Source organism: Lemur catta, chromosome 11, assembly GCF_020740605.2.
Source record: "Lemur catta isolate mLemCat1 chromosome 11, mLemCat1.pri, whole genome shotgun sequence".
Lineage (NCBI taxonomy): Eukaryota > Metazoa > Chordata > Mammalia > Primates > Lemuridae > Lemur > Lemur catta.
Genome location: NC_059138.1, coordinates 79,769,457 through 79,784,165, shown reverse-complemented (window position 1 = coordinate 79,784,165; position 14,709 = coordinate 79,769,457). Strand labels below are relative to the sequence as shown.

The window sequence follows — 14,709 nt, the reverse complement described above, 5'->3', positions numbered from 1 at the left end:
GATACTTCTTTCTTAGAATCAGGAAAGATTTCTAAGATATTAAAAAAAGAAGAAGATAAAAGAAAGAAGTCCTCAGTGATGAGATGATGAAGCTCAATTCTCCAAGGAAAGAGTTTGCTGGCCCATTTGCTGACTACCACTTCATCAGCCATCCATCCCACTTCATTCTGGTTCTGCCACAGAATCTTGAAGTCACGAGCCTCTCTGGGCCCCTGCTCTGTCACCTGTGAAATACCTGAGTTTAACTAAGAAGGAGACCTTTCTCACATTCACCTTATGTCTGCCTAAGACCTTCTTCTTGCTTACCAGATGCAGTGTTCGCGGGTGCCATGCCCACGATGGCAAGTGTCAAGCTCTCTGCACTTCGGCCCGTAGTGAATCATCCGCATTATGAAGATGCAGGCTTAAGGTCAGTACAGAATTTCACATGTCAAAAATAAATGTTCTGTGCAGTGAGTGAGGAGACCAGCAAAATAATAAGGAGTGTCTCAAAAAGGATATGATGTCCTGGAATTTGTAGAGTCAAGGAAGAAGGAGGCTGAAACAAGACTGCTAAGCTAGAAACAAAACTGTTAAGGCTGCACAGAACAGTAAAACTATTAATACAACCTTTGGGGCTATCTTCTCTAGCAGGCAGACAAAATAAACCATACTATATCAATTTCCTACAGGTTGACAGGGCTCCAGAATATCCAGATTCTTATTAGTCACCATCCTAAGTTGCCCTGAAGATTCATTAGCGTGCAGTGTTTCAGGTTCAGGAGGAGGTTTTTCTTGAATTCTAAGGAGTCATTGGAAATAGAATCCCATTCAAATAGGGTTTTATTCTGGTTTTCACCAATATAGCCTGCTAAAATGATCTGGAGTGTTTTCTGTTTTCTGGGGTTTTTTGAGGCTTACTATTTTTTCATAATTTAGAGCTTTGTGTTCTCTTAGAAGAAAAAGTAAATTTAATTTTCATGCAGTTTCTAGGGTAGGTGAAGCTGTTCATTTCCTAAGTGATTAGGTGAATCTGTTAGTATATTCTTTTGCATAACAGTGGGGATGCACATTTTATAAACAAAAAGCTTTTTCATTAAAAAATCGATTTCACAAGCTAATTTCTAGAGCACTTTTGTTGAATATGTTTAGTTTTTCTTAAATCTATAATAGAGACAAAACAGAGGACTATTTAATGTGAATTATTGTTATCCAAGTTGGGATGGTTGCGGCTTCAGAGTCCCCCTGCAGTTGTGTTCATGGTAGTTCATCCCTGTTCACACACACACAGGGCACCTGACTCTTACACGTGATAGAGTGGTGAAGAATTTCAAAACAAAAACAAATGAACAAACAGAAACAGGACTCAGTTTGGAAATGCATGGATGCCTTGACACTCTACCTCTTCTCCCAGGACTGTTATGCTATTTCTGCCTTCTGCTTTTGACCTCACAAATGCCCCTTAGCAGGAACTCCTGTGAGAAATTTTCTCTTGACCTGATTATTCCATATAGTCTTTCTGCTAGTCCCATTCAGTGCTTTCTTCCAAATATGTTGATTATATCCTTTTAATCTTGAAAATTTTCTGCCCAATTATTTTTCTTTGAAGAGCCAGAACAAAAATAGTATACTCAATGTATAGCCGAAAAGCAGCTGAAGAAGTGAAGCAAGAATTGATAAAGTTAAAAGTGAATTATTACATTCTAGAAGAGTCATGGTGTATAAGAAGATCCAAGTGAGTATTCAACATGGTTTATATTTTATAATCATGACATGAAAAGTTAATCCAGGCTCATGGCAAGTACTTTGCTCATGGTACGTGTGAGTTAGAGATACACACACACACATGCACACACAACATTTTGCAAAGTATGAATAGGAAAAACTTTTTAGGTAATTATTTGGAGTTTTTTTCTTGTCTTGTTACAAGTATGTTTGTTTTCTATGATTTGCATGTGTATACCACTTTAAAGAGATGATATTGGCACTGATTGATAATCTCCCAATTTGTCCATATTTGCCTGTGATGTTTTAAAAAACTTTAAAGTTGAGTGTGTTTTATTTCAAAAGACTTCCAGAGTCTGAAACCAAATAGTGGGGAGTCTCATTGTAGCGAAGCCCAACACGCATTTTCCATCCCACATCTCTGCACCACACCACGTCCTGCGGGTGGATGAGGCGCCCTGTCTTCATTGACTTAGAATGAAACTTTTCTTTCTTGGCATTTCACATCTTATTTGAATGGGAAAATAATTAACTTTACTGTGACCCACATTCTCTTAGATTTATAGTTTTAGAAATTTCTATTTCCACAGAGAAATTCACTAAACAGAGTATAGCTGTAAGTGTTAATAAGATCTTGAAAGCAAGTGTGAATCTAAAGTTAGCCATCTAGAAATGCTGTACCTAGGTGACCAGACGGCAAATGAGAGGAGCCTACTATTAAAATACCAGAACATTCCCTCCATGAAGAGCACGGCACGTGGGCAGTTCCAGAAATCAAGGGTATTTTGTAGAATACTATTCTTTTTAAAATTCTCTCTATTCCTTAACTAAACAGAAGCCTTCGGAAGATTGCTGTATCTGTGGCTTATTCATACGTGTCCACCATATATGTCAATGGTACCCAAGGGTGTTAAGACAAAATTGTAAAATACTGACTCATGAGTGAAAATAGTTCTGTGACATAGTATCTACCCAGCATTGCCCACAAAGGAACTAAAATAATTGTTGATTGTTGAATGATTTTCTTATAAATATGTACCAAGTGACTTGAATTCAATCAGGATTTATAGAAAATGTTGTTGTTCTAATAATTTAGAAAATGCTTTAAGTATTTGTGAACATATGAATATATATGAAATTCACATACTCACTTTGAACTTTGTTATATAAATTTAGGACAAAAAAGTTATAAGCATTTCTCACAAAAATTTCATGAGCACATTATAGTAAATGAATGATGGGCTGACATTTGCAGAAAAAATGCAGTTTCTTGGCAGAGCTTTCTACCAGAATTGGGACCCTCTTTACTTCCTTGGGCTTTGCTCTCTGGAGACTGTTAGGGCAGCCTTGAATCTCCCAATTTTCTAATAACAGCTAAAGATCAATTCTGAACTCTCCCTACTCTTTGCTGTCTCTCTCCCAAACCAGCAGGCAATCTGCTGGGACTGTTTTCACAAACACCTAAAAGAGCCCAGGAAAGAAATGTAAATCTTTTCTCTTTACATTTCCCTAGCTCTCAGCTTTTAGAATTTGTTTTACAGCCTTAAGGTGTTTCCTGAAAAGCTCTCAGGCAGACTGGCAGAGGGGGTAAACTCCAGGCCTTTGTTTCCTGCCCAAAACCATATCTCAGGGGCAAAGATCACATCCCTTGCAATAGGCCTGACTGCATTTCAAAGATGACCAAATCTCCAGGAACAGAAAAAAGCAGTCCGAAAGACAGTGACACCGCTTCCCAATTGTTTTAATTTTTCCCATACCTTACCCTTCCTTTTCTTACATGTATATAATAAGAAAGGTGGAATGTTAGGTTTGTTCCAGGTGGGAACCCGAAAAGTATGTATAGGACAGAATGGTTAATACAAAACTTGGGCTTGTAAAACAATAGCTGCACAAGTCTGGAGAATTCAGACGTCATAAATCTGACAGCTACAGCCAGCATTCCCCCCCAACCCCCCATAGGGATAAAGTCTTTCCCTCCCCCTCTCTCCCGATAAGGACACCAGAGCTGAAGGATGGATGTGACTGGGGCAGGGGTCCTAAGAGCTGGTTGCTTGAAAAAGGATTTATTGGAAGCCGCTGTTCTGGCCACTTACTTACTTCCCCGGAGAAACCCCCTATAAAACCCAAGGCTCTCCCCTTTTCTCTTTTGGATGTTTTTTTGCCCCCACCCATCTGCTCCAAGTAAACAGCATTTTGCCACACATGAGGCTTCGTGTGTCTATCTCTTGGCTCCAGACCCAACAGAGACACCTGTAGATTACTGGAACATAAAAATAATTTTAATAACCTTTTTTTGTCCATGCTAACAATGAACCTTTATTCAAGATTCTTCATTTTTTTCTAGATCTTTGCATAGTGTTTAGAAGATGAAAATTGCAGAGGCTTTGTATTGTACACTATTGGCAGAGCTCCTTGGATTTGCATAACTGTAGTAGTCTCATGTCCTGATAGAGCACTGTTATATGTACTCAAGATGGGATATAAAGGCAAATTTAGAAGTATGTGGCTATAAATCTTGCACACTAAATAAAACCAGTGACCATTTAAGCAACTTCAAATCACTTCCATTTAGAGCTCACTTCGAGGCACTCAGACTGAGAGTTAGGGTCTGGAGGGGGGTGTGTGCTTAATTTTCCCATCTGGGCCTTGGCTTGCCACTGTTGTGTCTGTTGCAGCAGGAGTTGAGAGACAGAGCTAAGAAAGTGACTCTTTCTCATCTGTTTTCCTCACTCATTAATTAAAACAACACTCTCCATCTACCCTAAGATTTAAGCCAGACTGACAACAGCTGTTAGGAAACCTTGGACAGGTCCATTCTGCTTCAGTCTTGACACAAAACAAAAGCTGTGCTTTCTGTTCTGACAAGGAAGCAAATAGGGAGCTCAGATAGGAGAGGAAAGGAAGGAGTAATATTTATCTAGTGTTTACATTTATAGTAGGAAAAACTGAGTTTCTTGACAGGGAGCTTTCTACCAGAATTGGGATCTTCTTCGTTGCCTTGGCTTTCACTCTCCGATTCAGTAATACCAGCTTGAAACACTTGTAGGTTACTAAAACATAAAAATATATCGAAACAGGGGAAGCAAATGGGGAACTAAGGAGAGGAAAGGGAAGAGAGACCAATATTTATCTAGTGCTTAATCTGTGCCTGGCATATTGGTGAGCACTATATTTATATGATCTCATTTACAAGTGGCTTAATTGTGTGGCTTGATTATTCTTTAAATACTTGACACTCTGTGTTCAAATTCAAGCACTAAATATACTTGAATGCAAGTTGTAGATAAGTTTTTAATTACTCTTTCATTCTTAGTTCTCTGCTTTCCTTTATTAATTCTAATAATAGAGTTGACATAAAATTAAGATACATGTATTCAGAAGAAAATCATTCAGATTTTCACTAATGCTATTTGAAGATGTAGCTGGCTGTCCTGGAGAGACCTTTGGAAACTCAGATGAGGACTACAGGGTATTGCACCAGGCAGACGAGCTCACAAGGGCACCTCTTTGGCCTCTCTCTTTCCTAAAAGCTACTGAACTTAGGAAAACTCTGCTTAGTTTTCTATTTCCCGTGTCTCACCACTACCACAGGCCCTTGATGTTGTAACAGTTCAGCCTTGATATGTGGGAGAAAATCAAAAGGTAGAAATCCCAAGCCTATCCATATTATCATGGGTGGAATGTCAGTAGAAGGGTGTGCAAAAAGTGTGCACCTGAACCCTCTTCGTGGGAACACTCACTGGCAAAACCCTTCTAGGAGATAATCTGATGGAGGCAAAGTGAAAAAGTGTAGTCCTTTGACAGAGGGAAGGACAGCTTGCAGAAGGGAGATAGGCACAGAAATGTTTATAGCAACATTGTTTTGTAATGGCAAAATGGGAAACAATTAAAATATCCATCTGTAAAGAATTTATTAAATAATACGTTAGTACTAGCAGCTACTAAAAAGAATAAAGTAGGTCTTTATGTACTGAGATAGAAAAATGGCCATATTTTATTAAGAGTCTCAGAATAATCCCAATTTTTGTAAAAACAACCCAAGAGCATCCACGTCCATGTCTGTGTTTGCGTGTGTATGTGTCTGAACATGGATAAAACAGGTCTGGCGGGGTATATGCTGTATTGTTTATAGAAGTCACCTCTGAGAAATGGCATTGGAGATGATAGTGACTTTCATTTTTTTTTTTTTGTTTAGATCTGTATTTTGAAACTTTTATAATGACTGATTACTTTTAAATTAAAGATTTTATTTAAAAAGGAAAAGTAATGTACATTCCTGCTACCATCCTTGCCACATGGTGGGAAGTGGGGTGGGACTGCCACTAAGGATAAAAGGGACTTGTTGAAAATGTTCTAGTAACCTACAGGTGCTTCACGCTGGCATTACTGAATTGCAGAGTGAAAGCCAAGGCAACAAAAAGATCCCAATTCTGGGTTTTCTCTCTTATTAAAAAAGAATAGTGAAGCAACTATGACAAAACACAAGCAGTTGTCAGTTCTCTATAATTTTTCCATATGTTTTTCTGTTTTTTAAAAAATTTCTTAAAAGGCAAATAAGAAAGTATGAACTCTAGCAAAATCCAACAGTTATAGCTATAAAACTGTTCTTGATTTAAAATAAATGTTATAGTTATTTTGAAGGCCTTATTTAGGCACATGTCACATTGATACTGATTTTACTTATACCATTTTTTATAAATATATTTTGCTTTTAAGATTTAATTATGCATTTAGCTAACATGTACACTTAACACTACCAGATTTTCTTTAAATTGACTTATTCTAGAATACGGACAGTGCAATTTACAATGTTTCAACTTAATGATTTTTCGACTTTATGATGGTGTGAAAGGGGCATGCATTCAGTAGTAACCGTACTTCAAGTGCCATTCTGTTTTTCACTTTCTGTATAGTACTCAGTAAATCACATGAGATAGATATCCAACATTTTGTTATATAATAGGCTTTGTATTAGATGATTTTGCCTAACTGTAGGCTAATGTAAGTGTTCCTGGCATATTTAAGGTAAGCGAGGCTAAGCTGTGATGTTCAGTAATTGAGGCATACTAAATGCATTTTCAGCTTACAATATTTTGAACTTAGGATGGCTTTATTGAGATGTAGCCCCATTGCAAGTCAGAGCATCTGTACAATTAATGCAGCTTTCCTGTGAACTAGGCATATTTGCTAGTTATAATTTTTAAAATCAATATTATACCTTTTTCTGTGTGCTGGGCATGGTGTAGATACCTGATCTCTCTTAATCCTCACAACAAACCTATGCCATGGGTATGTATTTCCCCATTTCACAAATGTGAAAACTGAGACTGAGTGAAGCTGACTACCCAACACTGTGTTCCTGGTAAGTAGCTAAGGCAGAATTTAGCTGAGGTCCGTCTTAGCCCCAACACCCGAGTGCGTGTGTTCTGCAGGTCTGTCGCTGTGTTTGTAGTCACCTTTGCTGCATTCACTTTGCCCTACAGTGAGTCAGGGCAGCTTGCTATGACATAAACAACCGTGATAGTGTTGTTTTGTTAAATTAAGTCAGTTCACACAGAAAAAAAGAAATGAGGTCAGGAAGATAAATGTGTTCTGTTTTATCTTCCATTACATAATATGCATCGATTTTTAATGTGTACTTTAATTTTTCTAGGCCTGGTTGCAGTATGCCTGAAATTTGGGATGTGGAAGATCCTGCTAATGCTGGGAAAACTCCCTTATGTAACCTCCTGGTGAAGGATTCCAAGCCTCACTTCACCACTGTATTCCAGAACAGTGTTTACAAAGTCCTAGAAGTTGTGAAAGAATGACTGCTACATGAACTGCTGCCTACAGAGAACTACATCAGTAATTGTTTTAATGTTTTGCTAATCAGTCATGTGTTGTTTTTAATTCAAATCCCAAAAACTTTTGTAGGAACTGTTTTCAAATAGCAAATGTTTTATTTGGTCAATTTGAATGTTATTCTAATGGTAAAAATGACTTATACTTTTATCATTTGGTTACTGTTTCAGTGTACCCCCTTAAAATTTGCTATGCAAATGAGTATATGCTTGTACTTGACTTGAATATCTGTGCTAAAGTGGGCAAAGCTACCTGTATGAAAAAATATGATGGGTCGTGACAAGGATGATACGAAAATATAGGTCAATTCTGAACTATGTAGGGGCTGATTTTATAGTTTAGAGACTATTAATGCCCCTTGGTTCTTTTTTTCTGCCTCTTGCTCTTGTCTTTTGGACATTTCAGTGATTATTGTGAGGTCTTCAGTCACGTCAGCCTCTGTCATCAACTTGAGTCACAGTAGATGGGGCAGACATGGGTATTTGCTCTGTGGAATTATCTGTTTATTTCACTTCCTTGTGTTCTTTTTGTTCTCTGTTGCTCTTGTTAATGAAGACTTTCCTGGCCATTATTAATCCAAACTCTTGGACCTAGTGGTTAGGGCCAGATTCCTTTACTGTCCGACCATGTGGCATTAATGCTGTCTTTCTCTCCTTCCCCCACACTGTTTGTCAGATAAGTGCTGTTTACTCATTTAGTTGCTTATCAAGTACTTATTCTTGGTTTTAAAAAAATTTAATGGTAACTGTATTTTTCTCATTTTTAGTATTATTCAAATGTTTATATTTTAATACCTTTAGAGTACTTTAAAAATTTTTCATGTTTAATTGTAGTTTGAAGAAAACTATTTTGAACAAGCCCAAATATAATGCATCTAGAAACTAATGTATATTTGAGCAGACATAATTTATAGTAGAACAGTAGACTGTAGTATATGGTAATTTTCCTTTTACTATTAAGATACAATAAACCATGACTAATTTTTCTCTCAAAAAAGTAAATGAATAGTGATAAACAGATGGAGCTTTTATATTTTACTTTTAAGATTGCCTGTCTTTAATAAGACAAAGCCTTAAGCCTTATGTTATAATTTTGGTTCTAAAACGATCATTTCTGATCGAGGAATGAGTATATTCAGTCTTCCTCTTTACTTTTTCCTGCCTATTTATTTTTATTTTGAAAAATTTCCAAACCTACTTTGAATTTCTTATATGAATCTTTGTTTTTTAGAGGTTAATTTGCGTGAAATGAGATTCTTCAAAACGGTGAATCCTCATAGTTCTGAGAAATGGTTTTAAGGTTTTAAATACTAAGCAAACCGTGGCTATGGCTAACTACACATTTAATTATACAGTGTTCTCTTTATTAACCACAGGCAGATTAACCTCATTGTGGATTGTCCTTGAGACCTGAGTCCTCAGGGATGGTTTCCGGTGCCCACTCCTGGGAGCCACAGAAGAGCTGTTTTCTTTCTGCCTTCTTACCAGAGCCAAAGGACATGCCTAAGTCTGGGGGAGCACTAGCTTGCTTACATTAGTCAGCTGCAGAGACGGCACATGAGGCCTGGACCGGCCCCCCGGGCATCACCCCCCACCCTGCCCCCAGCCCAGAGCCAGCATCTCCAGGGAGGCTGCTTCCCTGGAGGCAGCTCAGGAGATTGAGTCTGTCAGTGTTCTTCAGATTTGGGGTCACTGCTTCTCATTTGCTGGTTGACTGTTTTATTTCTTAGGCTTTTGAAAGTTTTAAAAAATAGGGAAGCAGCTGGGGATTTGTGGATTAGGAGTAACATTTGAGCAGCGATGCAGCAATCCAGAAAAGTGGGAAGAGGGCACTTGAGGCTGAGAAGCGTGAGAGCGGACGTGGGCGGGAAGAGGGAGGTGTGCTCTGCCTTCGCTGCGATTGCTTCTCACCGAAGTGTGACTGATTTTGTACACCCAGCAGTTATAGTCTTTTTAAATCACACTTTTAAAGTTATTCTCTATTTTTCTCACCCTCCAATAATTCCCTTTCAAGTAAGTTCTCATGTAATGATTGGAAAGTCTGTACAGGAAAAAACATTAAAATACTGTTAAAACTGTTTCATACGCTGGGAAACATTTAAAGTAGTCTGAATTAGCTTTTTCCAGAAGAATCGTTTTGTAACAGTATTTGTTAATGTAACTCCACCAGCAAGCTGTGATTATATTTTAGGTGAGTGAGTTTAGAACAGAGGCCTTGAGGGTACACTGCACGCTCAGCTTTGACCACAGTAGCAGCGGTGCTGTAGAGCATAAATGTCTTATGGCAACGTAGAGTAACAGTAGGTTCTCCACATACATGACAAAACAGTATTAAAGCTCAGTATTTTACATATTTTAAGCATTCAAAAATATTTTTGCTTTAGTGTGAGAAAAGTAAGGATGGACAAGGAGGTGATAGAAGAAGCTATTGCTGTGACATTTAAAAAAACAAAAAGTTGGGCAGTATTTCTATAAAAAGATAAGCCTCTAAAGACGCTTGACAGAAAAAGTACAGAGTTAAAATAAGCCAGTGATATTAAAGAGAAAATGAAAGGATGTATCAGGAATAAAGTGATATTGCATAGGAGTATTGTATTTTTATGAATTTTTTGCCAGTTGTTTACATGTATTATATATGTTAAATAAAAAAGATCATGAAAAATGTGGAAAGTGTTTTTTCTTGATTGTTATTTTCATTTCCACCTTGACTGAAAAGGTTGGGCCTCATTGTATAGTCAGATAGCCATACACTGGCTTGAGTCAGACTGCAGTCCTGAGAAGAGGGGGCGGACTGTAGCAGTGGGATCTGTGAGACTTCTGGTCTCTCTGTTGGTGGTGGGAGGTGCTGGGATTATCCAGACTTTTCTTATATTTATGGTAGAGTCACATTACTTTATCCTTTCCTTCAAGGGATGCAATAATTCCTTAAAGCTGTATATGGGGGATAATTACAGAGTTGCTGAAAGCCTTTTTTCGTACGTTAAACCACAAACAATTTGGTGTCATAATATTTCCTAAATTGTAGCTCCATGTTTTTACTTGATATACAAACATCAGCTTTATTGTTCTGCCTCTGTGGAGAAAAGGCAGTTTAGCTGTGTTCATTCCTGTGTAATTAATTTCTTAACACAGTGACACATTGATTCTGACATCTTTGGGGAATGAGGTGTTCTAACACAGTGGCTCTCAAAATTAGCAGGCATCAGAATCCCCTGGAATGTCTATAGATTGCTGGGCCCCAGCACAGAGGTTTCTGATTCAGCTGGCCAAAGGCGGGGCTGCAGAATGCATTTCTTGCCAGTTCTCAGGTAGTGCTCCTGCTGTCAGTACAGGGTCATACTTGAGAACCTGTGCTCTAATGGGTGAGAACAGCCTGGCTGGAAGACTGGCCTGCAGGGGGCGCACCATTCCTGACAGCACATCCCACCAGGGCCTGTTAGATGGTCCCTCTGCCAGGAGCAGAATTTTATGAAGCCCCTTCTTTGTCTCTTAGGGGGCATTATCAATAAAACTTGCAAGAAGCAAAGAATAGATAGGGTAGTTTTTTTATTTCAAAATATTAAGGGGGTACAAATGTTTTAGGGTACATGGTTCATTTTTGTAACGTTTGAGCCCTGGCTATAGGTGTGCCCATCACCCAAATAGTGTTCATAGTACACGTTACATTGGTTTATTCCCCTCCCTCTGCCCACCCCGGTTTGCTTTCCACTGAGTTTTACTTCCCTCTGTGAGCTTGAGTGCACACTGGTTCTTTCCAATTTAATAGTGAGTGCATGTGTTTGTTTTCCCATTCTTGCAACACTTAGGAGAATGGTCTCCAGATCCATCCAGATTGTTGCAAAAGGTAATACTTCATCTTTTTTTGTGGCTGAGTAGTACTGCATGGTGTACATATACCACATTTTATTAATCCACTCATGAATTGATAGGCACTTGGGTTGATTCCAATCTTTGCGATTGTGAATTGTGCTGCAATAAACCTTTGAGTGCAGGTGTTTTTTGATAAAATTGTTACCGAAAGCTCGGCACTTGTCCAGGAGGCGGAATCAGAAGTAGTTGAAGAGAAGGAAAGAGATTTATTACTTTGCCAGCAAAGGAGGAAAAAGGTAGACTGTCGTCCCAAAATCCAGTTTTTCCCCCATCATAGGCAGAAATACAGAGCTTTTAAAGGGAGAGTCCCTCAGTTCTAGGCTATTGTGGTTTAACTGTTCTAATGGTCCCATCTCTGCCAAAGACAAAGCCGGTGAACTCAGCGCCAGCCACCCAGGGGGCTGACACCAGCTGGGATAAGAACAAAAGAACTTCTCCCTGCTCCTCCCTACCTACCACTGGCCTGAGGCAGGGATGCAGGTTTCAGTTCTCAAAGGGAGTGGAGAAAGTTTCAAAGAGAAAATATTTTTGCCATTTTTTTTTTCTTTCAGGCCATTTCCTGTTACACATACCCCACTCAATTTTAGGCTTCCATATCTATGGGGGCAGGGCAACTACTCTGTTACAAAATGACTTCCTTTCCCTTGGATAAATACCCAGATAGGGTAGTTTTTAACGAGAACACTGATGTGATTTAGGAATCATTTAAATAGTTTGAAGCTGTAAACTGAACTTTTTTTTCAGTTCAGACATAGAAAAGGAGTTTCTGGTTTAAAATAGAACTTACTTTGGTAACATTACTTTGTCTAGAAGAAAATAGAGAAATTCAGTGATGTGTGGGAATTTTAAAAATTCGTCTTCCACTATATTACTTTTGTCTTGGCCCCAGAAGTCTTCAGTCTCCTCCCTGTGTTAGAGGGCAGGCAAGACTCAGCACTGGGGCACAGACTGCCTGCTTCTCTCTTCTGCCTCCTCTTTCTCCTGCCCCCAGCTAGAAGTGTCTAATTTAAATCAGTAAAATTGTTCTCTTTGCAGGAAAAGGAGCTACTTTTAAACTTCATTACACTCCTGAATTGGCCTTTATTTCACAGCATTGTATCGTGACAGATACATTTTTACATTTGAAGTTGAAAAGGATATTAAAGTAGAAAAGGGTTTTGGAAACTCTTGCTTTTTACATTTCCTCCCATGAGAGAGATTTTTAAATTGTGAATGAATGTAACTGTTGAAGACTTTTTCTCTTAAGATTTTGAGTCATTGTAGCATAATTAAGAGATAAGACTTTTCCTTTTTAGCAAAGAGATTAAGGCACCATTGATACTGGCTTCTCTCTCAAAGCAATGTTTTCTATACTCAATTATCTCTAACCCAAAACTCTAATTACTTTAAAGATGCACAGTGTTGTCAAAATGACTTTCAAATAAACGGTAGTACTACCTAGTATTCTGTTTCACAGGAAAGGTCTTTTGAATGCAGCGTAATATCATTTCATTTGATTTTTAAGTACCTGGGTGTTTGGTTTGGAGACTTTTTTTGCTGTATGCAAATTTATTATCTTGGAGTAAAAAGGTGAATTTAGCAAAATTTCTCTCATTCAGTTGTTATGCTGATTTCTCTGACAGCTGTAGTTCTTACCCATTTCTGAAAAAATAGAAATGAAAATAAGAAATGACCATTTCTACTAATAAGTAGATTTGGCATCATGCCATGAAAACTGATTTTTTTAAAAAAGATGCCTGCAGGTGAGCTCAAGCTCAGCCTCATTGGTGCAGCTCACATCTCTGCTTCTGTCCCCTGGTGAGGACATCCTGCTCTGCAGCCAGGCCCCTCAGGTCTTGACTCTTGGCATCATCCCCTTAGTGACCAGACTTCAGATTTGGAGGCCTCAGTCTTGCTGCAGGAAATCCTCTTCCCAGCGAGTACAATTCGGTAATCCCTCCAGCCCTACGTGAGTAATGAATGTGGCTTTTTCTAAGAAATACACCTCGGGCAGTCATTACCAAATTCATCTGCACATTGGAATTACTTGGGGGCCTTTGAAAGACCTGAAGCCTGTGTCCCACCCCCAGAGAGGTGTGGCCTGAGATTTGGAATTTTAAAATAACCCCCAGGTGACTCTATTGCCTTAGACCTAACACTGTAGAGCCTGCTCTTCCTGCTTCACCTCTGCATGTCCACCCTTTCCAAGTCTCTGGCCAGTCTGAATGAGAGTGGTGAGCAAGCGTCTGTCATGTACATACTCTCTTTTACTAATAACGATTGATTATTAATTTCTCCATTATTTCTATTAATCATGGGACCTAGTGTTGAGAAGACTCAGGAAAGAATTCTGTGTTCAGTTACAGATATTTGCCCATGGCTGGAGAAGGGTGGCGGAGTGGCAGTGCAGGGGCCCCATATAAACCCTGATTAGAATGTCAGTGAGAAATGGGAATAGAGCAGCACAAAGAAAATAAAAAATAAAAAGAAATTACTTTAAAAATCACTGACAATTTAATATATATGGAGAATCAGGTTTCTTCTCTTTGCAGATGCTTTTTTCTTTTTCCTGGAATGTGCTTTTCTTGATCAGTATCTACCTCAAGGTGCAACTCAAATGTCACCTCCTCGTGAAGCCCTCCCTGACTGCCTACTCTTTGGCTGAGTGAACTGCCCCCAGTGCTCTTGCTCACATAACCCTCACATGGCACACATTTATTAACATGACTTTTCCCTACTACATCGTGACCTTATAGATGGGACATATGTCTTAATTCTGAATCCACAATGCCTCCTAGCACAGTTCCTGGCAAGTACTGCTTAACAATTTTTTGCAATAAACTATACTTTATATAACAATGCAGTAAATTCCATTTGGCCCTAAAAATTATTTTAAAAACTAAAGAAAGTGGAAGTTTATGTATTCCAGCTGTGGAGAAGACATAATGAGACTCAGGACATCGTCAGATGCAATTAGTATCACAAATAGGAGAAAAATGTCCTTGACAAACAGCTGAACAAAAATTAGCCTCATAACATATGTGAGCCAAGTACCCTAATACATTCAGACATAGCTAGTAACCATATGAACTTACTGGAAAGCAAAAGAGCAAACACAAATATATCCGTCTCCAGGGGAGGGACTGTCATTAACCTGGTTTCGGTTGTGTGGCTCAGGATACTATGACAGCCAGCTGTGGGCACATTTGCTGTGGACCATGGAGCAGGGACTCTGATAATTTGAGAAGGGATTTTCCAGAGGATGGAAAGAAATTGGTGTGCTATTATTAGATGAGGATATTAAGCAACACAG

The 14,709-nt window shown here is 38.7% G+C and overlaps 1 protein-coding gene across 2 annotated transcripts in view; it reads left to right on the top strand.

The window, feature by feature from the left end:
* The window catches only part of DPY19L1 (dpy-19 like C-mannosyltransferase 1), a 104,869-nt gene extending 94,658 nt beyond the window's left edge, over positions 1 to 10,211 (top strand). The window contains exons 20-23 of one of the 2 annotated variants that reach the window (XM_045564413.1): positions 310 to 409; positions 1,589 to 1,714; positions 7,358 to 7,551; positions 8,924 to 10,211. In XM_045564413.1, the coding sequence (XP_045420369.1) occupies positions 310 to 409; positions 1,589 to 1,714; positions 7,358 to 7,514 (383 nt within the window). In that variant the 3' untranslated portion in view covers positions 7,515 to 7,551; positions 8,924 to 10,211. Of the gene's footprint in view, positions 1 to 309; positions 410 to 1,588; positions 1,715 to 7,357 lie in introns of both variants that reach the window. The other variant, XM_045564414.1, reaches the window with a different exon arrangement.
* The last annotated feature ends 4,498 nt before the right edge of the window (positions 10,212 to 14,709 follow it).